General features: G+C 38.9%; 1 protein-coding gene across 1 annotated transcript in view; it reads left to right on the top strand.

Moving 5' to 3' along the window:
- Nucleotides 1-24,069, top strand: part of LOC128806601 (bifunctional heparan sulfate N-deacetylase/N-sulfotransferase 3) — a 45,181-nt gene that overhangs the window by 8,832 nt on the left and 12,280 nt on the right. The window contains exons 2-6 of the mRNA XM_053976295.1: nt 8,557-8,644; nt 9,250-9,404; nt 12,161-12,346; nt 14,798-14,926; nt 23,652-23,834. Coding sequence (XP_053832270.1) covers nt 8,557-8,644; nt 9,250-9,404; nt 12,161-12,346; nt 14,798-14,926; nt 23,652-23,834 — 741 coding nt within the window. The remainder of the gene's footprint in view (nt 1-8,556; nt 8,645-9,249; nt 9,405-12,160; nt 12,347-14,797; nt 14,927-23,651; nt 23,835-24,069) is intronic.

The following is a 24,069-nucleotide window of genomic DNA, read 5'->3' as shown; positions in this document are numbered from 1 at the left end:
TAGAAATGTTGAAAATGGTAATCCTGAGACTCTCGTAAAACAAGATGAATACTAAAATTATCTGAGTTTGTAATGTAAGCTGCATTTAAATTCCAACAGACTATGAAAAATATTTTACATCGGTGAAGTACTTCATCTTACTGACTGAGGAGATTTCTAGATTGTGCTCAATTCTTTACTACTGGATTAGAAATATTTGGAGAGTTCTTAGAGACACCAGAATAGTCAGGAAACATCTGAATGAAAAAAGAAAGGCTAAAGAATGCAGTAAGTAACAATAACCAAAGCAGAAAGCAATGGGCTGCAGATGTCTGCAGGGTATAAACAGTGAGGGTGGATAAAAATATTTAATGTAAGGCACAGAGATATTTAAGTGTAGGCTGAATAGCCAATTATAGCAGCAGAACAGAGGCTAATATCCAAAAGGAAGTTGAAGGATTATGGAAGTCTTTAAAAATTAGATTTGGCAAAAGAGTATGAAATATGCTGTTGCAAAGAATATAATATTGGCAGGGGATTTGTATTAAGATATGTTTTCAGTCTCGTACAGTAAATCAAATGCAGAGCTCAGTTGGATTCCTGTGTTGGTTTGAGGCTGGAAGTGTAGACTTTGCCAGCTGGGATGTTTATCTAGGCACACCTAGCTTTTGTAATCTTGTCTTTTAGGGTAAGGTGTGCATTAACACTATAATAAAATCATTCACTCCCCCCCACCCCCGCTTTTTCTCGGAAGTCTTGGGATTTTCTGCAGTTACATCCTTTAGACTTGGTACTAAGTGGGAGCCAATGAAATTGTCAAGGTCCTTATTAACTTGCAATAAGTTTTTATGTTATTTCTGTGTGGGCTATATATAATCATGAAAGTATGGTTTGAGAAAAGAGGTGTATTTGTTATTTTGTGGAAACTTTCTCTTGGGGTTTTTTTTTTTGTAATTTCTTTGATACCAATGGTGCTGTAGCTGGGGAATTTCATTCAACAGCTTTAAAACTACTCATAAAGAGAAGGAGAAAAACATAAATTGTGACCCTTGGCTGGTGAGCAAGCTGAACATTGAATTCCCAGCTGTATCTTATCTGGAGCTTTCAGACAGTGAGAAAATGAAAATTTTTTGTTTGTTTTTTTCTGTCAGTAAAGGTGAAACATGGAAACAGAGCTTTTGGTTTTTCTTAGCTCACCTGAAACATAGGGACAGAGGTGGATAGCTATTTTTATTCAGAAAGAGCATTAGAAGCAGAGGAATCTTTTTCGCTGTATTAGTTAAAAAAAGAACATCTAAGAAGCATTTGTGAATGGACTGTGACATGGATGCATTGCCCAGTGTGTGGAATAATCTTTATTTAATATGCCAGTGATGTGGTAATTTTGTTGTGTTTTGGTAAGCAGGAAGAGCAACCAGTTTATTTTGATTGTTATCTAGATTACAGGGTTTGAGTCTTCATTCATTTGCACTCTCTTTGTTCTCTAGTAATAAAACTCAGCATTAACACCAATACTGTAGTCTTACCTGGGGGGGACAAGTATCAGCTGAGAGGTGAACAAACCCCGAGGTGTTTCTCTTTGCTTGGTGTCAGCATTTTAGACATAGCTTGCAGTCTCCAATACTTCTTCCAAGGTACCTAAATAGCAGCTTGTTATACCTTGGTCTGTGGAGTTGAGTTTTTCTGTAATCATGTAACAGATTTATATTGTAAGTGTGGCCATTGTTACAACACTGTTGAAATTTAAATGCTTTGAATTCTGTGTGCATTTGAGAAATAGATAAATTTCAGTCACTCTTGAGCTCTGATCGTTTAGATAATGATATAGACCAGACTTTGAAATCTTGTTTATTTAATATTATGCTGAGCAGGAAGCAGAACCTGTAGGCCTTTTGGAGATAAGTGGGTCTTAGTTTGTCCAGGCTCAGGCTTTGAGGTCCAGAGAATATTGGCACTGAAGATAAAAGTAAGGCTGAGGTTTTTCCAGAAGGCCATATTCACACTCTCTTGGATTTGATATATGTAACACTGACATTACATTTTTACTTTCATTATCTAAAGAAATGGATTTTTATTTTTTTATTTCGCAATCTGCCTCTGCCAGTCCAGGAATTAAATTGAAAGAGGGTAGATTTATATTGGACGTCAGGAAGGAGAGATTTTTACTGTGAGGGTGGAGATTTTTACTCAGGCTGTCCAGAGAAGCTGTGGTATCCCCACCTCTTGAAGTGTCCAAGGCCAGGTTGGATGGGGCTTGGAGAAACCTGGTCTAGTGGAAGGTATCCCTGTCCTTGGCAGGGGGTTGGACTGAGGTTACTGTTCCTTTCTTATCTGGGTAGGACGTGTGGGGCAGAGTGAGAAGGGAAGGAGGTGCTTTAGAAGCCTGACATGGAGAGCAGATCCTAGGCAGCAGCATGAAAGGAACTGCTGGCTATTGCACCTTGGGAATGGCAGTTTTGGAATCAAATTTGTGGTAAACTGTGTTTTACAAAACGTTGCCTTTCATACGTGAGCCACGGCGTATAGGTAGGCCTGAAATGGCACCTCTAAGATGTCAGTGCTTTGGCAGAGTAACGTGGCCATAAGACAAACTTCTCAGAGCAGAGCTGGTGCAGTGCCCCAGCTGCAACTGCCTGCACATCAGCTGAGCCCCCGAGCTCTCTGCTGCTCAAAGATTAGGCCTTGATCTTCTTCCAGAGCTAAGCCTTGCAGATATTTCCAGCCACTCGCTGCCAGTGGCAGGGTGAGAAGGTCCAGTCAGGAATTGGGATGTGCTGCAGTCCCAGAGCTCATGGGCAGCCCTCCTTGTCCTGCAGCCAGATCTGCCTGCTGAGCCAGCTGCCTGCAGTGGGAGCTACAGCTACAGCTGGCCTGCGAGGAAGCATTAAATAAGGAGCAAATGTGCTGTTGATAATGAATGTGGAGGTGGGAGCTCAGATCACAACCTCTGTCCTTTCTGAGCTGGGTAACTATAAAATACATGTCCAGTTGGACGAACAGCTATGTCACTGTTTTATCTGTGACAGAATATTGTGCACCCTTGCAGACAGGATGTGAAGCTGCAGAAATGTGGGTTGGCTAATGAGGGGTGCAGAGGTGTAATGCCTAACATTTCATGGGAGCCAGACAAGTGTCACAAATCAATGAAAAATCCTTAGAATTTATCTGCTGCTGGTTGGATGCAATGGAGACAAGCCAGACGAAGCAGGCAGAGCAGAGTGGCCCAGAAGTGACCTGGAACAGCATCTGAGGGATGGCCTGTCGTGCTCAGGACTGAGGCAGCTCTGGGCTGTGTGTGACTGCAGCTCAGCTACTGGAGTGCTTCCACTGGGGCTAAAAAACCTCACATTCTCTCTGTACTGACCATCACCAGATCACAAGAATTTTAAAATACCAGGAGATTCTAAATGGATTTTAGAGCCACTTTGGTTTTACTCTGAGTTCTTTTATACTCTGAGAACTCAACTCTTAATACTTGGTGTTACATAAGTAGGTCAGGTATTAGGTAAAAATGCAGCCAGCAAGGTTTCTATTGAAAACTGTCTGACCAGAATCCAGGGGAAAATAGGTAGCAATAGGATGTTTTATTAGTTCCGTTTCAACTAACCTGGGATTTTTTTTTGACCTTTAATTAAAAGAAATTCAGGATTTTATTTCTGCTAACTGCAAAATAATGAGATTGTTTAGCTGTTTAGTAACATTAACCTCTTTCATCTAAGTACAGTTTAATTAAGGGCTAATAAAGCCAAAGTTCAGACAGAACCCTGAAAACAGCATGCTAATTACTTTGCTTTATTAAATACTGTTGGCAGCAAGTATTTATAACCTTCAAGTTACCTTGCCATAATTAGCTCAGTTCTCATTAGCTGGTACCTCAGCCTCCAAGAAGTGAGAAGTTGGTGAAGGAAGTTAGAAATACTTTTTAAATCTCTTGGTTGTACAAATGTTTTACCTAGATGAAAGAGCCTAATTATTTGAAAATAGTAATTGCACTATCATCAAGATCATTATTGTATGGGATAAAAAAACAACTCTAAAGGAACACACAGTGGCATTTAAAACTGTATCCTGATGAAAAAACTTTATTGAAATCATTTGAGCAACATTTTCCAAAGTGGCTCTTTATATTTTAAGGATCCTTCACTGGACACATAAGTTTGGACCCTAAGGTGAAGTTGTGGCTCCTGAATTTTTTTTCTTCTATTGGACACTGAAAAACTTAGGGGGCACATAATTGGGCTTCAGGCTGATACTTTATTGACGCTTAGAGGGAAAATTGGGTTACCTGTTCTCTGCCAGCAAAACTCTTTGCAGAAAAAGCCAAAAGTTTTCTTTGTTTTTTCTCTTGCCCTCTCTGTAGTGTCAGCTCTGCTAAGAGAGTACACAAAGACAAATGAAGTTCTCTTGTCCTTTTGTTTGAAGGATAGATAATTTTTTTTTTTTCGGGTACATCCCTATACCCAAAGCAATTATTCGTTCTTCTGCATAGATTAAATGTTTATGGTAATGGGTGTCAAATTGCTAATCTTGGAAGTCCAGAAAGAGTAGTCATTGCATTTTAATGATGTTCCAAATATATAATTTATCATGACGGAATCATTTTTCCTCAGAAGCAAAACAGTCCAATAAAATCCTGATTCCCAGACATTTGGGCTGGAACCTTCACTGAGACTGTCTTCTGTTGCTGCTCGTCGTGCTGCTTCCCCACACCCCAGGTTCTGCAGGAGGGGAAGGTTGAGGGAGGCAGGTGGTGTGCCAGTACCTGAGCAGCAGCTTCTGCTGCAGCACTCCCAGAACAGGAAAAGGCAAAGTGGTGTCCCAAAAAGTGCAGAGTTAAAGGACATGGCATCAGTTACAGCTCATTAAACCTCTCTACGCCAAGAGCTCCACTCAGAAAATGGCTTTACTTCTGGTTCTTCCCTCTCTTGCAGGGATTACAGAAGAAATACAATATGGAAAAGTTAAAGCTTACTTCTGAAAGAGCTCCCCTAGAGGGGCTTGCTCTGCTTAACTCAGGCGCTTTCACATTATACTGTCTATTAATTTGTCCTTCCTTTTCAGAAAGTCCTTGCCTTTGTTGAAGAGCCAACACAACATTAGAAATTTTACTCAAAAGCAAAATAATTCCTAATTTAATGTCTCCTTTGATAGTATTTTCAGACAGTAAAACAGTTAAGCAAGCAAGCGTTGAGAGATGAGGTCTGTTACCCAAAAAAAGGAGAAGAGAGGCTCTCTGGAAAATGATGAAGCTCCTCTTGCATTTGTTGCTGACATGAAAGCATGTACTGGTGTGAAGTGTAAGATGTTAATGCTGCAGCACTGTGAGGCTCTGTCTGTCTGCTTGCCAATTTAGTTGAAATGTACGCGATTGCAAGTAGAATTACCAGCATACTGAACTATTTCTCTTTTCAAGTGCCTGAGTTCTTTAGCAGCTTTTCAGCAGGAAAATAGTCATAAATATGTTGGTGTGACTGCACAAAGAAGGTGTCATTCCTCTTTGGTGAACCAGAGTTCAACAAGGCACGTTTGATTTATTCCTTTGATCAGTCAAGGCATTCGAGTCTGAATATTTGTGTTGATGCTGAAGAAATTATAACTGTCTGCTGAAGACAGGCTGACACTTGTACCTTTTCTGTAGCAGATTCTGAAGTGAAATCACATTGAGGTATTTGAGGGCAGGAGGCAAGATGGCTTCCTGGCTATGGAAGTGGGAAGCACGTTTGAAGATAGGAGTTTTATCTTTGGCTTTTCAGCTGATTTACTTGAAGAAACTTTTGACAGCCCATGTCATCTGTCCATGCCTCTGTCCTCTGTTTGAGAGATGAGAAAGTCTGTTGTTTTGCTGTTGGGATAACTTGTGTCTATCCCTTCAATTGTAACAGGGCCTTTTTTTGAGATTTTTATTTTTACTGTTAGTGAAGAAAGGTGTCTTTCATCATGTATTGAACATTTACATTTGATTTCTGGCACTAGGAATTTCCTAAACCTAGTCTGTGAGCTTAGGAAAAGTTCAAAAGAGAGTACTCCATTGGAGCTGTGTACATGAAAGGGATTATGCAGCCAGCACTTTATTTTCCTTATAGTACCAGCAGAAATATAGCATGTACTAGTTATTTATGAACATATGAAGACTTGACTAGATGGTTTTAAAATACAATCTTCAGTACTCATGTATTTATATAACATCTCATACAGATACCCAGAGGTGCTGTTCATAAACAGTTACAAAATATCCAGAAAATACCAGCAGTTTACCTTCAGCTTATAAAACAGCATGTAAAAATGAAATTTCAGGCTTTTAGTACCCCTACATTTCTCTCTTTCTGTCTTTCTGATGGAAAGTCACAGTAATACGCCCTGCCATCTGCTAGTATATATTTTTCATGAGTTTTAACATTTTTTTTTTAGAACCTGAGAGATGAGTAAAATGTCAGGTCGCCCAGAAAATAATCATAGGCACAACAACTCAAATGTTCGCTCAGCTTGTCTGTACCCAGAGTGGTTCACAGCAGGTCTGTGGCCTCTGTCTTTGCAGGCAGAGCAGGTACACCCTTGAAATTAGCTGGTACATTCCCAACACAAGGCAAGAAGGTGGGAACCACACTGGCAAAATTAATTCCCAGGGAAGAAGTGAGCCCTGTGTTGCCTTGTTACAATTGTTGAAATGTCTTGAACCTTTTGCCACCTTTCTCCCTCCTCCCTTTTAAAAGCCTGTTTGTCATTCTAGTTTTCCATCCTGCTGGATGGAGACCAAATTGGGGGTGGCAAGCTGGGAAGGTGTTAAGTGTTAGAAAGGTACAGCATAAAACCTTCAGCTCAAAAAATGCTCACAGCTCTTAATGTGGAGGGAAAGAAGTGAGCAGCCCTTCATGCCACCTCGCTGTCAGGCTGTGCTCAGGATCTCTTCCCCTCAACAATATGTGCCCTCAGCACAGGAGGGGAATAGCTGGATTTGCTTCCTACCTTTTTAACCACACAGAGATAAAGTTGTTTCATTTAATAGGTTCTGAGCAGCCCAGGGTTTTCATATAAATCTTGTGCAGATTTGCTGCATTTTATTAGAATAAGAAGCCTCCTTGGAGATCTTTGCACTCTCAGCCTGTGCAAAAGCCCTTGTTACAGCATTGCAAGATTTTTCACTTAATATTCTGCTTCATAAGTCTGGAGCTTATTTTCAATTATCTCCATTCTGTGCTTCATTTTGCTCATTCCTTTAGAATGTCTCTTGTTCACAGGACAGTTTTCAGGCTTTGCAATGAAAGATGATCGTCTTTACCAGGTGAGCCCTGGGAAAGACCTGAAGAAGAGCTTGTGTGCTCTAATAAGGTGGATGTTGCCTGAATCTGTAAAATGGGTCATATTTTAAAGAATTGTAAGTTGCGTGTACTATACTTAATACCTCAACTGGACTGGACTTTCTGGTGTTTTGTTGTCATTGGCATATAATTGTAGGCAAATCACTTATATAATGAAAATGTCCAGGAAAAGTAATTAAAATTACTGGCTCATATTTTTCAAGGCACTAAGTTGTCTTTGCATTTCAAGAGTAGGGCACCTGCTAGACCTTTCAACCTTGGAAAATCTCCAGTCATTTAAATCTTTTTTGTGCAGCTAAATACATTCCCCATTCATAACACAGTTATGCTTCTCTGACAATAGTGATGTTTTCAACCACTTTATTAAAATCATTGTGCTATACTATATGTTGACTAGGAAAACTTTTCTATGACCTTTGTTCGTCTGTTTTGTTCTTGCTTTGCAAAGTTTGGAAAGCTGGATTTGTGTTCTACCTGAAAGACTGAACGAAGGAACAGCAGGGTGTAAGAATCTGGGAAAGAACTCCTGAATGTGATATGTAAATTTTAGGAGTAACAAATCAAGAAGAGCATATTGAAACCAAAGAGTGAAGCTTTACCTGATGAATAATGCTTCCCCCTTCTTCCTACATGCTGCTTTTTTGTTAGTACTGCTTTAGTGCAAGTACACAGATGCTGACAGTCAGTATGCTCGCTGTCTGAGAAATGAGTCGGAATTTGGAATCTGCGATCCAGTTCTTTGATGTGGAATAGGGTTGATTTAGCTTCTTGCTGTCTCTCTAGATTTTCTTTTCACATTGCCCATGATTTTGAAACATGACTGAAATGCTATAGATGTACTTGAGCTGATGCAGAGAAATGTAGCTCTGACAGTTGCTCTTCACCCTTGTGAATGGAGCAGTGCTGGGGGGGCACAAGAGATCTGAAATGCATTGCTGGCTTTGGCCCAGGTTTACTGAGTGACCGGTGGAAGGTCTTTTCTCTGTGTGTGCCTTTGTATCTCATGATTCAGGGAGTAACCCAGCATTTAATAGCTGGTCATCTTCATGAGGAAAATGAAGGAGTTTCATGTGGTCTTTAATCTTTATGTGCTAATAAAAATATCTGTACTTCTCTGACATACATAAAGAGCTTTTTTAAAATAGCAAAACCAATTGAAAAGGCACGTAACTGTAAAAATATTTATATTGTTGCATTAAGTTTGTGTGCCAGGCTGTGTTCTCTACAGGTATGTTTATATGCTGGTTTACTTCTTTTTCAGGCCCTGCTTGATACTCAGAATCTTTTGAGAGCCCAGATTACAAATTTTACTTTCAACCTGGGATTTTCAGGAAAATTTTATCACACAGGTAAGAATGAAACACTAAAATTACTTTGATTTTGGTGGTGTTCTGTATAGTGTGAGGACAAGTAGGAATGATAGAGTCTTAAGAACTTTAGTATGCTGTGTTCCTGCATTAGTGGCTGGTGTGGAACAGATTAAATGCCTCCCCCCTTTTATTAAAATCTAGTTCCTTTCAGTCTGCTTTTGAGTGGTAAATTCCACCAATCACAAAAAAATTTGTATTGATTTCACTGAGGGGTCTTTTGAGCTACCACAGTTCATCCTTGTGATTGTTTCATCTCTACTGTAGAAATATAGCAGTATATATTATCCCTTAAAATAGTTTTGTTTAAAAACCATATAGAAATAGGAGAGATAAAAGAAAGAGTATTAAATAGGATGTGGGCCAGCCAAATGGTCCTGACTGTCCCATCTTGTCACCAGTGCCTCAGCAAGAATTATTTTAAGTGGTCACAGTTTATTATGTTAATATCATTCTTACTGTTTCAAACATTTGTAAAAATATAATAAAAGTAGAAACTTTACTTCTACTGAAGTAGAAATGTTTGGGTGGTTTTTTTGTGTTTTTTTTTTTTTGTTTGTTGGTTTGTTTTCTAATTTCCTTTGCAGGGACTGAGGAGGAAGATGAGGGCGATGACCTGCTGCTGAGATCTGTGGATGAGTTCTGGTGGTTTCCCCACATGTGGAGTCACATGCAGCCACACCTCTTCCACAATGAGTCTTCACTGGTGGAGCAGATGATCCTCAACAAAAAATTTGCCTTAGTGAGTTACATTTTTGCATTTTTTATCTAATTTAGGTATTCAGAAACCATTATTCTGTTTAGACGAGGAAAAAAAAAAAACAAGTTCCTGAAAGAATAAATACTGTATTGAAAGGTATCAAATGACTTTGTGAACCCACTGGATGTTAGGGTTAAGTAAGTGTGCCGCATTTTCAAAGATGCAATTCTGCAGTGATACCAAATAACATCTTATATACTCCCTTTGCATCAACTTTATGTAAACTTGTTTTGAAAAGCATTGCCTTTACTAATTATTTATTCACAGCAAAGCTCTGAATCAAAATGTTTCAGTGAGACTATAAGAAAAAATCAAAGCAGATTTTAGGTCTGAGGATATTGGAGAAACAGATGACAGTTAAATCCATACAATAAACCAAAATTACCATACGTAAATGTGTTATTTGTCTGAAGAAGGTGTCTGGTGTTAAGACCTAATTGTATCAAAATAGATCAGCAGACACAAATTGTTGGCTGAACTGTTTTTGCTCTTACAACACCCTAATTTTACTTCTTCCTTTTCAAAATCCACTGGGTGCTCTTTAGCTGGCAGGTGATGGTTTTGTTTCTGGAAGGAGCAGGGGGATTTGAAATACCAGAACAACAAAGAGTGCACTTAATGGTCATGTGTCAGTGAGTGTAGAACAGGATAGACTGGACTATCAGCCAATTAAAGTTTGTATTTGAAAACTTGGCTTTTAAGTAAAATACGTGCTTTCTTTCAAACAAAGACTTCTCCAAGTTTGCTGTAAATTGTAGTTGTACTGAGTACAGGACAGCTCTACTTTAATGTTTCCTTTTGAGAAAGCATTGCAGTAGGTGTTAGATTCCTGAAAATTTAAAAATCTTGTGTCCAGAATTGCCCTTTTAATATGATTCTATGTACTGGTGCAAGCTCCACTGCAAATAAAATGGTCCTTGTAGTTCTGGTGCAACATAAGACATCCTCTGGGATTAGTGTGCCCAATGGAATCGTTAAAGAGTGTTACAAGGATAATGCATTTTCAACCCTGGCTTATGTAACTTCAGCAATTGCCATTTTCTTCACTACTTTTAATGCTCTTAATGCTTACAGATACTTTCTATTAATTTTTTTTTCATGTTTAAACATACAGACATGAAGCTACTCACTATGTTTCATTTGCTCAGAGCATTTAAATTAATAACAGCGAGAAGTAGCCACTTGTTTGAAAGAGGCCGAAATTGCCGATGCCTCGTGCATTATTCACTCAATGTGTGTATTGTGTGGGAGATGCTCAACTAGGAAATAACAGTCAGTAAGGAATAATGGAGACACGAATTCATTGAAAATGATAGGCCCCTTATTAGAGAGAAAGATTTAGTTTACATACTTATTACTGCCTATTGTGAAACTTGAGGGGAGTAGCCTTAAAAATCAGACTTTTGTTTATAGATAAATGAAGGAGATGCAGTGGGATGTTAGAAAATGCAATTTCTTACACGATCTATGAATATTTTCCTTTCTGATGCTTATGCATGCTTAAGGGCAGTAGGAAAGATAAAAGGAAGAAGAATTGGATAATCTGTGATGGAATTAAGTCATGTAAAGAAGCGTAACTGATGGAGTATCCACTCTTTATCTTCTCATGCAGTACAACCAGGAGGGCAGATGTTACTCATTCCTATTTGGCCGATTACACGTTGCCCCTTATGTGTGCCATAAATTCCTAAAGGGAACCAAGAATTTCACAATTCTTTAAACATAAAGAACTCAGGGTTCTCCACTGTGATTGAACCAGGCATGTCTGTTACACACGATAAATGGTTTTACTAACATCACACACCAGTTTTTCTAGAGATTTTCATGTTCCTCAGTACCTAATTTATTCAAAGGAAGAGGTCCAGGTAGCAGCCAATGCTTTGCACACACAGTATGATTAGGAAATATGGTGAGGATGGCTGTAGCAATTCAAGCCATATTAAAAACTCTTAAGAATTCAAAGGCAGTGCAGGGGCAGTCTTCCTAAATCATGGCAAAATGATATCTTATGGACTGTGCATTCTGCTGATCAGACTGTTCCTTTGAGAAGTAACCTGAAGGAAAATGCATTCAATGTGAAGAGAGTGTAATGGCATCAAGGTATGTACACACAATAAATGCCAGCAGTCTTCATAAACAGCAAAAGTGCTACAGAAGGATTTACTGTGTAACATCTGCCTGTAGACTGTTACAAGTGGTTATCTTTCTTCTATTTTTAACATGACACTAAAATAGTTAAGCTGTTTTATAAAAATGGATTTATGTTTTGAATGGACTACAGGGGAAATGCAGTGACTCTGAAATTCGGCTCCTCATCCAAGTAATTGTGAAGGGACATGTAGTGGAAATTGTGGTTTTGTACTTGTAGCTGCCAAATGCTACATGTTGTGTTGAGTATGTACCAGTGTTTATCTCTCTGAAATTGGAGTTTGTAAGCAAATTCCTTGCAAGAACTTGAAGGTGTGCAGCTTTTTGTTTCATGTAGATTGAAGAAACCAATGTAAAATGCATTTATATCCTTCTTCCCTGACTACTCACAAAATTATTTTCTAAAAAGGCTTTTGTCTTAAAATCCTGTGTTTCATCTTCACCACACTGCCCTCCATCTCTTTCCAGACCATCATATTTTGATATTACTGTTATTTGCATTTCACACCTGTTCTTGGTCTTTCACAAACAAAGCATTTGAGAAATGCCAAGACATTTTTGAGTGTAGCCATTGTTCTGTCATGTTTTAGGAACATGGTATTCCAACTGACTTGGGCTATGCAGTGGCTCCACACCACTCAGGAGTCTATCCAGTACATGTTCAACTTTATGATGCCTGGAAAAAGGTCTGGAACATCAGAGTAACCAGCACAGAAGAATACCCACATCTGAAACCTGCAAGGTATAGACGAGGCTTCATCCACAAAAACATCATGGTGAGTTGTGTTGCTGATGTTCATTTTGTACTCTGCCATTTCATGAACAATTTCCTTTAAGTGGAAAAGCAGGGTATCCTGAGAGTTCACACTGTGAGAAGCACATATTGCTATGCATAAGTAGCAAGGTATATTTCACAGTGTCTTGTTAATTAAAATCAGTCTGTTGCTGGTGATGTTTCTGCTGATGAAGGTGGCATCCAGGCACCCTGCTGACAACAGTTAACAGGCTGTTAACTGTTCTAGTCCTGTGGTTAATGCTGGTTCAAAGAGCTCAAGGAAGAAGTCAATTTTGCATCATTTAACACAATATGCTGGGTTAGATTTCTATTGGCTTTTGAATTTACATAGTAATATTAACTGCAAAAGAGTATAGCCCGGTTATGCCACCTCAGAATCTGCATCTGGGTGGGTACATATTTTTGTCTTCCCTATGAACTGTGCATGGCTGCCCTTGTTTGGCTTCCTGCCATACACAAATGTGGGCTGGGCTTTGCAGCCTGGTTTAACCCAGAGCCTCAGGAGCTACGGGGAAGGAAGACACCCCCCACACCACCTCCAGGCTTCTGAAGTGCTCTCAAATCCTACTGTTTTCCTGAATTACCTAACTCCCAGCACTGTCACTGACAGCCACGTTTGCCAAAGGAAGGGCTTGTACACAACTGACATGGAAGACGTTGTGCTGTTGCCATCAGGGGTGGAGGCTATTTTGGGTTCACATCTCATCAGTATTACCTCAGAAGTGTTTCAAAACAGCTTTCCAAAATACTTGGTGGCATGTTCCCAAGTAACTTTCTTTTGGAGCATGTGGGAGAGCAGTTAATGGGGGCCTTGTACCTTTGGCTGCAACAGGCGCTTTTGGGAGGTCAAGAGTCTTGGCACGATACTTAGAACAGAATTCTGGTATTGTTCTTGAGTTGCCATGGATACCACTTTCCTAAGCTAAGTAGTAGTATTTTAATGTTTTGATCTATTTTTGGGTGAAGCAAATGAAAATTATCTACAGAAATCTAGGAGCAAAACTGACACCAATATAGGGTTGAGCTACAGTTTGTTCTCCTCAAAGCAATCACTGCATGTGAAATAAGGGGTTTGTGGATGTGCTTAGGGAGCACAAAGCAGTTGGGGAAGACAGATTGACTCAGAATCTCCAAAAATCCCTTCCATAAATATTTGTAAAACACATCATTTGAAGACACATAATGAGATTTAACACAAGGACACTGCAGCCAAAAATCTATTTCCAAAACCAGTCTTATAAAACTACCTGTTCAGGGAGACTCAAACTTTCAATTCTCCAGGGCAAATGCATCAATATTTTACATCTGCAGGCTAATAGTAATGAGCACACTCAGTAGGAACATTGTTGTGTAAGATTTGTCAGAGCACCTCCCATCCAGTACAGCTTCATTCCCTGCCTCTGAAAAATTGTTCTTGTATTTCCCCTATGAAATCCAAAAGTTTTTTTTAAAAACTTAGGCAAGTCTATGGCAGATGTACAAATTCCATACAGTTTCTGACAACAAAATTTACAATCCTTGATCACAGTATTCTCTGCATCACAAGAAAAAAAATGTTGAGAAACGAAACTGCAAGAAATAAAGAGTATCTAGAAAACCATAGCCTGTGCTAAATAAGGCATTTGTATGCTTAAAAATTAATCTATCATAAGAATCCCAGTTAAGCAATATACATGAGCATGCGTACTCTACTCAGCTGTTGAGTTACCATAAGGAATAGACATAATTGAAATATTCTCCAGTAAATTATTTTCTGAATTCAGGAGAAAATATTTTGAGTTTCTTCTGAAAAACATAACTGCATTTAGTAGTTTTTCATATTCAAGAACAAAAGATTTGTGCATGGAATGATTTAAAAATAATTTTGCTTGTACTACGTATTTCAACCGGTTTTTAAAAAATAGCACAGTTGAATGAGAAGTAAATCTTTCTTACAAGGTGAGTATTATTGACAAATTTTCTCATATGTCAGAGTAGACTTATTGGTGGTGATACCTAAGCCAAAGAAAACCCAATTTGCCTTTCCAATTACAGTTTAAGTTTACAACAAAGCCATCATTCAGATAAAAGTGGAACTGATTGATATGATACAGACTGATAATATTTTAGATTATCTTTCACATTATTTTAAAACTTTAGATTTCAAATTCTTGGATTTAGGATGAGGTGTTATGGACAGAATGAGTTTGAGGAGGCTTCAGAATTGTAGTTTGGTGATAGAGATCAGTCTCCAATTTCAAACAAAACATGAAGAAGTTTTAGATGTTATGATTTTAGTGATAATAATTCATCTATATCAGTGTTGATTTCCAGCAAAGTTGAGAGGCCAAATATACCCAGCAATTATCTGTTGTATGTTACTTCTCTGACTTTTATAATCTCATTAGAAGTATAAGCTCTTGATCTTTTAATGTATTTCTCATAAATTCAGGTGCTTCCTAGGCAAACTTGTGGCTTATTCACCCACACCATTTTCTATAAAGAGTATCCGGGAGGTCCAAAGGAATTAGACAAAAGTATTCAAGGAGGAGAGTTGTTCTTCACAGTGATTCTCAATCCAGTAAGTACAGTGGAATTTTTAAATGTTTTTTAAAAATTAATTGAAGAAAAAGTTACTGAATGTTCCAAGGCTGATCAGCTGAGTCTCCCAAACAGTAATGGTTACTGACAGTGAGTTCTTTTGCTTTTTCAATTATTTAAATTAAGATCTAATATTATATATGTTCTGTTAGTTGTACAAAGCAGTCTCCACCTTTTTTTGACATCTGTTTTGTTATAATGCAGCAGTGCCAGACTGTCTTGTTCTTATTTTTTTGCATGAAATAAGACCCCTGAGATTTAATATTTCAAAGAAATAGAGTGTGAAGAACTGTTACGAGTATCTCAGGTAAAGTTCATTTCTCTGCTGTGCCAAAGTCGTGATGCCAAGTGTTGGGAGCACTTATTGAGGAGAGAAGGCTGCAAGAAAGGAATGCTTGGGCTCCAATCAGTTTTGAGAAAATTCAGTTGTTCTCTCATAGCAGCTTCAAAGAAGAGATCCAAGTAAAAGAGCCACACAGTTGAAAGAAAAGATCTGAGTAAAGGAACCATATCTGCTTAACCTTTCGTTTCTCTTTAACAGAAGATAAACAAGAAGTGAGGCAATGAAACTACAGAACACTGACAGAAGGGAGCAGTGTAATACTGAAAAATGGTGTGGGATTAGGTCAGCTGCCTCAAAACTGACCTTTTAGACAAGCTTTTAGATGAGGTTTTCATTTGGGATCCAAATCAAACATATAAATAAAATTCTGGTGTTTTATGGAAATTTAGTCACTGGGAATACCAAAGGGAACAAAACATATTTCCACTCAAATCTTTTGGGATAACAGCCTAAATTTTTCGTGCCCTTTTTAATCTTCTGCAATGTAATACAGTCCAAAGGAAAATAATTTCTGAAAGCTATTTCAGCAATTTATATGCGGGTGCATTTTTCAACCCTCACATTCTTTCAGGCTATAGTTTTGGCTCTTTGAGAGCAGTTACTGTGTTTTGTTCCTCTTTTTCACATTCACATAGCAGAATTGGGAAATAAAAACTTAACTTCTTTATCACACGTGTGGTTTCCCTTCTAGAGGGTGGCAGTGGTTGCAGTCCTGGCTTTGATGTGTATCGTTCCAGGCACAGCACAGAATCAGTCATAGAATGGAAAAATATTTCACCTTGAAATACAGCCACAACAGCCAAAAACTATTTTACAATGTAAGGAAACAGCAACATTTAATATGAGTGCTTGAGGCATAAGCCTTTTAAATAAAAAGAATGAAGAAAATGGAAGGGAAGACAAGCAGTGAAACATCCCTGATTTTTGATATTCATCATGGAGGTTTGATCATGTCTGCCTGACAACCTGAAATGAGAGGACAGTAATGTCTTTTAATACATTACAATTAGGTCTTTGATTCATGCATTGCTGTGTAGACTGTGTGATCACCTACTTCTGAAAATTATGATATCCCAAATACAATACAGGCTAAAAGAACAGAAGCTAAATGCAGTGTTTTCTAAATATAACTGTAAATGAATATTAGGCTAAAATCTGCCCAAGACTCCTTCTAAGGAATGCCTTTGAGAAGACAATGCATCTGGTTTCAAAATATCTGCCTATAAACAGTTCCTGAGGTTCTAAGCATTAGCCTGGCACATAGTCAGTTTAAAGACTGAGGTTTGTATATTGGTGGGGTTTAGGTCTTGCATGTATTTATGTCATAGTTTGCAAGTCAGAGTTGGGCAAAAATTTAGGCATTAAAATGAAGATCAAATAGCTTTAGGAGTCTGTCTAATTATGGAGTAGCATTTTGGATTTCATAAGCTTTCTTGTGTCTTCATTAAAATTGCTGGGATTTCTTTATGTGAAACACACAGCTGTTGAGAGGATGCAAAAATTCCATTATGAGGCATTTTCAAAATGTTATTTTTCACCGATACAAAACTGAGAAGGGAAAACATCACCCGTGAATCATTACAATGTCAGCTAAACAACGTTCTCAATAATGAGTACATAAATAGTTAGTTTCCAAACCTGGAAAATGTGAGTGTGGATTAAATGTTAATCTTAACAAATTTCTTCATTATATTTAATTTGGAAGTGAATATCATTTTTTAAGTGTAAGTTACCAGGCTGAGACTTCAGGAACTGAGTACCCTACTCTGAAATAAGTGCCCCTAACAATGAAATGAAGCCCAAAATTTCTCAGTGCTTTGGCTGTGCAGCGGTGTAAGAGAGTCTCTGCCTGCTTACGGTGTGCTTGATCAGCCACCATGTGCAGGGTAAACCACAGAAAACCACAGGATGCTGTGTGCAGCTGTGGGTTTTTTTTCATGAGACCCAGCATGATGGCCCTGTTCCCAGAGCATTGTACAGGCAGGCATTCTGCAGGTATGGAAGGCCTCAGGAAATCCTGCTCTGCAGATGCTGTTTATGGAACTGGGATCCAGCAGTTGGCTTGGTGGAGTAGCAAATATCACAGCTGGCAAGTTGTGTTCCTGTGGTTTGCATTGGTACCCCTGTACTGGTGGCTGGGACCTGATCCTGACCGCTATTCCTGTAAGCTGTCCCAAATTCTGAAGTGCCACCAAGCTGAAAAAGAGCCCAGGCACTAAGAGAACACTATTACCCACTCTTCAAGTAATATTTTGCGTGTCTGTCTCCTGTTAGAGGTCTTGCTGGCTACAGCAGCCCTCGGGCGAGATCATGCTATATCAGGATCTTGCACAAAATGTTTCACAGGAAACAAAAAAGCAAGCTTCACCAGCCTGTATTATTGGTAAACTGGCATTATTTCTCTCACATTATCAGCTGAATAATTGACTTACAGGGAGGTTGAGGGACTTGCACTTATTGAGCCAGGGAATTCTGGGGCAAAGCCGCAAGGAAAATGTGCATTGTAGAAGTGTGCAGTGATGATTATCTTATCCAGTCAGACACATCTCTAGTTTATTGTCTCACATTGTTACTGGTTTTCATACCACTGTACTGTCTTTAAAACATTTTAGCAAGTGTTTTTCCTGATAAACTAGTTAGAATCTTCAGTGATTTCAGATTCATATCTCTCTGCAATATGTGGTTACATTCTTGGATTAGTAAAACAAATCTCTGCTCAGTGTTTCTTAGAATGAAATTGTAGCAGTTTCCTAAATCTGTCCTTTGTAGGAAGTGAGCTGTTAGGTTTTGAGTTGTGTGTAATGAAGAGGCCAGTATAGGCACTGCTATCAACTGTACCATTGCTTCTCAGATCCTTTGAACTGCAGAAGATACAGATCTGGAGCTTTTCTATACTATGAAATGAATGTTGAAGGGTAACCAACAGTTCGTGAAATTTTTCTATACCTTTTCTGCCCCTAAAAAACCAAACAGAATACAGTAATTGCATTATGTGCACTTTCTTGCAAAGTACCATGTGTCTGCAGATGGAAAGAAAAGGGAAAATGTCCTGTGGAGAGGAATTTGGTGAAAGCCTTCAAATGGCTGACAGCCCAAAAATTAAACTAATGTGTAGCCAGCTGTGTGGTCTTGACGTGGTTACAGCAGTGCTGATGAAGAGGAAAGGCTGTTAATGCTTTAGGCACATTGACTGATCTTAAAATAATTGTAATCTTTGTGTGCATTCATTTCTAAGTATTATTTTCTTCTAATTTTTACCTCTCCCTCCTCTCAGTTGTAGTGAGTAGAGTTGTTATTAAGCTAATTGTCTTGCAGCAAGGGAGAAATTATCTCCTTCAGCACTGAAAATGAGAGGATTTGTATGAGCATCAGCAGAACTTGTTGTATGTATCTTAATGTGACCCTGAACTGGCACTATAGAAGAAAATCAAAATCAAAGACATTCAGACTCAGATCTTCCCTTTTTGTCCATCTTGCTTGGCACAACCTCATATTTAACTGTACTGAGTGTGAGAAGCAGGAAAGATGGTTCAGGTTGACAGGCTTGCCCCATTTCATGGGTGAGAAAGGCATCAGTTTCATCTCTTCCCTGTCCTCTTCATGCCTGTAACTCCAGCAATAATTGCCATCAGTTGGGGCAGGGGGAGAAATCAGTTTGGCCAAGCATTTTGGTTGACTGCAGAGCACAAGTATTCTTTGCCTTCCTATCAGTTCTTCAAAACCCACCCATAAAAGCCAGACAGAGTCTGGTATTTTGTGGGTGGAATAGGAAAAAAAAATTCCTATGTGAACAGGCAGTGTGGGGAGGCTGTGGAATAGCTGTCTCTTTAGAGTTGATTCCTTGTAACACTGGGCAGGAAATGCATTGAAACTGCGGCAATCAGAAATCTTTACTTGTCTGGGATCCTTAAAATTCTTGAATGGAAAGCTTTGTGCCAGTGGTTTATAGTGAAGCAAGTCTCTTGAACAGTACCACTACTTAGTCAGAAGGGGAATGAGCAGCAGCAGAGAATAAACTTGAGGTTCCTGACTGTCTGATCAACAATTTAGAACTACCTCAAATACATGATTATGTTTGAGCTCGTAACTCTTCCCTGGCTCCATTGTATTTATGGTGGAAACACCACTATGTAAATGCAGAGGACAGGTTCGTGGCAGCTGTGAAAACAGCAGGGCAACCTCAGGGCTAAAAAGGGACTTGCAAGCTGGAATCTCCGTGGTGGAATTGAATACAGCTTTTCTGCAAACATCCAGGTCTGAAAGGACCGTCTTTCAGCTATTTAAAATACTTATTCAATATAGGCTCTGCTCTGATTTGTTATTCCATCACTTTGGCAGTCTAATGGAGCAAAACCTGCTGTTACTGAGTCTGTGAATACCTGAAACAAAACGGTTCGGAATAACTTGGAAACGATAGCAGGACTGCAAACAGAGTGTGCACAATGCCAAATTAATTGGAATATAGGTGTTCTGAGAGTTGGATGTACTCTCATGGCCTGTAAACATGTGCTCAGTAGCTAAAATACCAGCAATATTCCAAATTGGTAATGCATCTGCTGTGAGTGCCTAGCCAACTCCACAGAATTAATTATCAATCATAATTTAACTTCATTGTCAAGGGTTGTGCATAACTTCATAACTTGGGAGGCCTCAATGCTACCTTGTAATGTTGTTGCACAGATGGGAGGGTGACATAATGCCTGTGACTAAAGTACTTTGATGACTGGTTTATTAGAAGGAATTTATTCAAGTTGGAATTGCTTGCAATAGATATATATATGGTAAAAAAAAAAAAATAAACTGTCCAGTATGTAATAAGTGTTCATTACCTGTTTTTTCTTATACCAACTCTTCTAGTTCTAGATTTGAAATGCCAAAATAATTAAACTCTTCAAGATCGTCAGTGTCCTGCAAGTCTCAGACTTCCCTCCACTTCCCTTACTGCTGCACTTGATGTCTGACAAAAAAGTCTTCTCTCTGCTCTGGAGTCTGATCCTGGCAGCTTAAGAGAGACCCCTTGACTTCAGAGGAAGAAGCCAGGAGCCCTAGGAAGGGCTAGTCACTCCTGGGAGTGGTAATATCATTCCTTTGGGAGGCAGGCACCTCTGTTTTGTCAGTTACCAAGACTCCAGAAGCTTAGTTTGAGTAGTGGCCTTGTTGTATAATTTCAATAGGTGCATCATCCTAATAATCTTGATTTTGTAGTGATCAGTAATTTTTAAAATACCCAGCCAATTAACATCCATCACTAGAAGTTGAGTGACTTGTTGCATTGTTTCATTCTGTGCAAGTTGTTTGTCAAGCATCTCTCTGTTCTTGATACATAAATTAGATCAAGCTGGTTCATCTTTTCCTGAGACATGACTTAATAGCAGCAGCTCCTTCTTGGTCTCAACTCCAGTTTGTTGACCTAAAAGCTGTTGCATCTAGCTGGGATATGTTGTAGTAAGGAAATACACTGTATAGAATGATCAGTCAAAAAGATAAAGGCTTTCTCCTGAGTGTTTGTTCTCATTTCCCTACATTTCTGCAGTACCAGTCAGAATCCCAAATAAAATCAGGACTGGGGGAAGAGATCTCTGTCCTTTCACTCTGGGGAACAAGAAAATCCTGAAGAGAAGCTGGAAGGAGAAGGCAGGGCACAGGAGAGTACCTTTGCAACTCTGATCTGAAAATATGTGAGAGCAGGAAAGGAGCTGCTGCCCAGAGGTCAGATTTAGTCCCAAACCATCATTTTAAAAACTGTCTGCATTCCATTTCAGTTCCCTCATGAAGGATATTAAATCCTGTGGAGATTGTGCATTGAAGTGCAACCAAGATGATGGTTTGTTTATGAGGAACAGCTAAAAAAGGGTGATCCTTCTGCACTGAAATAAAGAAAATGCTGAGGTGCCTGAAAGAAATTATTTGAGAAGAGTGCTGGAAATAATAAAATCAAATAAGCTCTTTTTATCTGAAGGGGAGGTTAAAATGCTTGTTAGAGTAAATATAAATCTATTCACAGCTGCTTCCCTGTTGAAGAAGGAATAAGGAAATATATTAAGTTCTGTCTGTATTTTACAGCATTTCCCAGAGGTGGAAGATTTTTGAACAAATAGTGTTATTTATGAGTGTTATTTATTTAATAGTGTTATTTATTTATGTTATTTATGGCCATTTGGGAGATGGCCACAAAGGATTCCTTTTAGAGCTCCTTGATTGGTGGTTCCAAGAGAGTAACTCTTTAGAAGCACAGCATGCTATTAGTCGCAGAGAAAGAATAATGATTCTTGTTAATTAGAACTTGTTTGAATGACTCAGGATGTGGTATGATAGAGGAAATTAACGCATCATAAACCCAGTATGGCACCACCTGCAGATGGAAGGGGATTGATGTGTGTTCCCACACATGGAAGGGGAAGTGGGGAGTGGTCCACCATCCCTGTCAGCGGATCTGTGATATTTATGATGCCACCTAGAAGAGTCTTTTTCTACAATGTAAAGTCATGTATCTGCTTGGCTAAGTAGGGATTTCTTTACAAGATTCAGCCATTTAAGTTTTCAATCAGCATTTGATCATCTTTGTGCTGTAAATAATTAACCATGAGATATTTGACTTAAAAATATATAGCTAAAATGGGAGCTTAGGTCTCTGGTAATTTTTCCCCTTCACTGACACAGTTTTATATACTGGAAATTATTTATGATGATATGTCTCCAGTCAATTTCTCAGCCTGTACTAACATTCTTGAAATTACAGTGATATTCTCTTCAGGGAAAGAGTAATTATATTTTCCATGAACTAGCAATCTTTTCAACTTCTCTTGCTTTTTCTTTCATGGCAGTACAGTAGCTGTTGGCAGGTAAGGAGTTGTCAGGAGGTGAATTGACATTAAAAATGTCAGAGGTCAGCTCATGTGCAAGAAAGAAAGGGGCTGTCAGGAAAGCAGGTTAACCTTTTTTATGGAAACCTGCTGGTTGTAACTTTAGTGAGAACAACGTAGTCCTGTGGGTGCTCTGTTCCTGCTTTGTGAACTGAAATGAAAAAAGAAACTTGAAAAGGTGACTAAAGGGAAAGGGTTTTCACTCTCAGTCCTACCCACAAAGAAAGATCATCTCCTAGTGATTTAGCAGTGTGTATCTTCTGATTTTTACAGTAAATACCAGCTTTTCATTATTTTCTTTTTCTTTCTTTAAGCTGAGGACTAGAATTCCTTTACAAAATATTAACTTCAGTTCCTGAATTAATTTCAGCATTATGACTTATAAGCTTTTCTTTTTTTGAAGTGGCTTACATCAGATTTTACTTTAAATAGAAATTGCTCATTCATGGTATTAGCAGATTTATTTATAAAAAGAGTCATGTTTCTAATTTTTTAATGGAAATTAGTCTGGAGAGTTTATCTTGGAAGAGTTCTACTTTAAAAAGAACTTCAAGAAACAAATCACTGGTGGAGAGGCAAGGGTTTGCAGATTTCAGTGTAAGAGCAAACTGTTGCATCAGTAAAAAATTACCTTGGAAAGGGATCCCTGTAGAAAACAGGGGGTTCTGTCTGCAGCCCTTCCTCAGTCCCAGAGAGCTCATCCTTGCAGTCTATGTATTCCTGCTCTGTTCACCAGCTCGATTTAGGTGTATCCAAAGATACCCTTCCTGTGAGGTACTTTCACGGAAGCATTGTTTCCATTGGGAGTGCAGTTGGAGCACGGGCTGGAGTGGGAGGGTGTATCTGGGTATCACCTTCATAGTCAGATACTGGAAAAGTAAAATACCAGCAGCCTTAAAACTTTTGGTGTTTTTTGTTTGGGAATATGCCATGCACAGTTACTTGAAAGTACTCAGGTTTCAGATTTTTGACTGTTTTGTGTGTCAGGCCAGTGCTTGCAGAATACCTGTGTAGAAGAGATGAGCACTGTAGAAAACTTAGACCTGCAGCCACGAGATTAAAATCACAGCAATAGAGCTCAGCTGCTTCTCTAGTCTGTGACTTCTTTACTCTTCCATGAGAACAGAAATTATGTTTTTAACATTGCATTTGTATTCCTATTAAAGTAAAGCAGCGGGCATTGTTTTTGCTGTATCCCATGAAGTAAGTGCACATAAAGGTGCTGTCAGTGTTGCCCAACCCCAGGGTAGCATTGCACATCCTGCAGCTCACAGAGCTCATGGGACCTGCTCCAGCGTTTTCCTCATTGCTTGCATTGAGTTGACTTGAGAGAAGGATGTAATTCAGTCAAGGGCCAGGGTAGTAAGGGCTGTGTGAATGTGATCCAAAGGCTTGCTGCTCTAATAGCAAAATGCAAATGAGATTTACATTACCTGGGGCTGCACTGCCATCTAGTGATGCAAGGACTCGAGGTGGGCTCTTCATTTTGTCTCCCACAGATCAGCATCTTCATGACACACTTGTCTAATTATGGGAACGACCGTCTGGGCTTGTACACCTTTGTGAATCTGGCCAACTTCGTTCATACCTGGACAAACCTGAAACTGCAAACTCTTCCCCCGGTCCAGCTGGCTCACAAGTATTTTGAGTTATTCCCTGAGCAGAAGGACCCTCTCTGGCAGGTGAAGGCTGAGCAAGAGACCAGAGAAAAATTGTCTTGGTGTTTGTTTTTTTTTTTTAATTCTTTGTTTCAGTTTCTCATAGAGAAAAGCAGTATATTTCTAAATTAGTTCCATAAAACAGGCAACTGAAGCTTCAGAATGTGATTGTGGTCCCTGTTGCTTGTAAAAGGCCATGAAATTTATATACATTAGGATGTGTAATTAAAATTATCTCTAATTTGTTTTATTTGTGACA

Source organism: Vidua macroura, chromosome 4, assembly GCF_024509145.1.
Source record: "Vidua macroura isolate BioBank_ID:100142 chromosome 4, ASM2450914v1, whole genome shotgun sequence".
Taxonomy (NCBI): Eukaryota; Metazoa; Chordata; class Aves; order Passeriformes; family Viduidae; genus Vidua; species Vidua macroura.
Note: the sequence above shows the minus strand (reverse complement) of the source record. Positions and strands in the feature narration are given on the sequence as shown.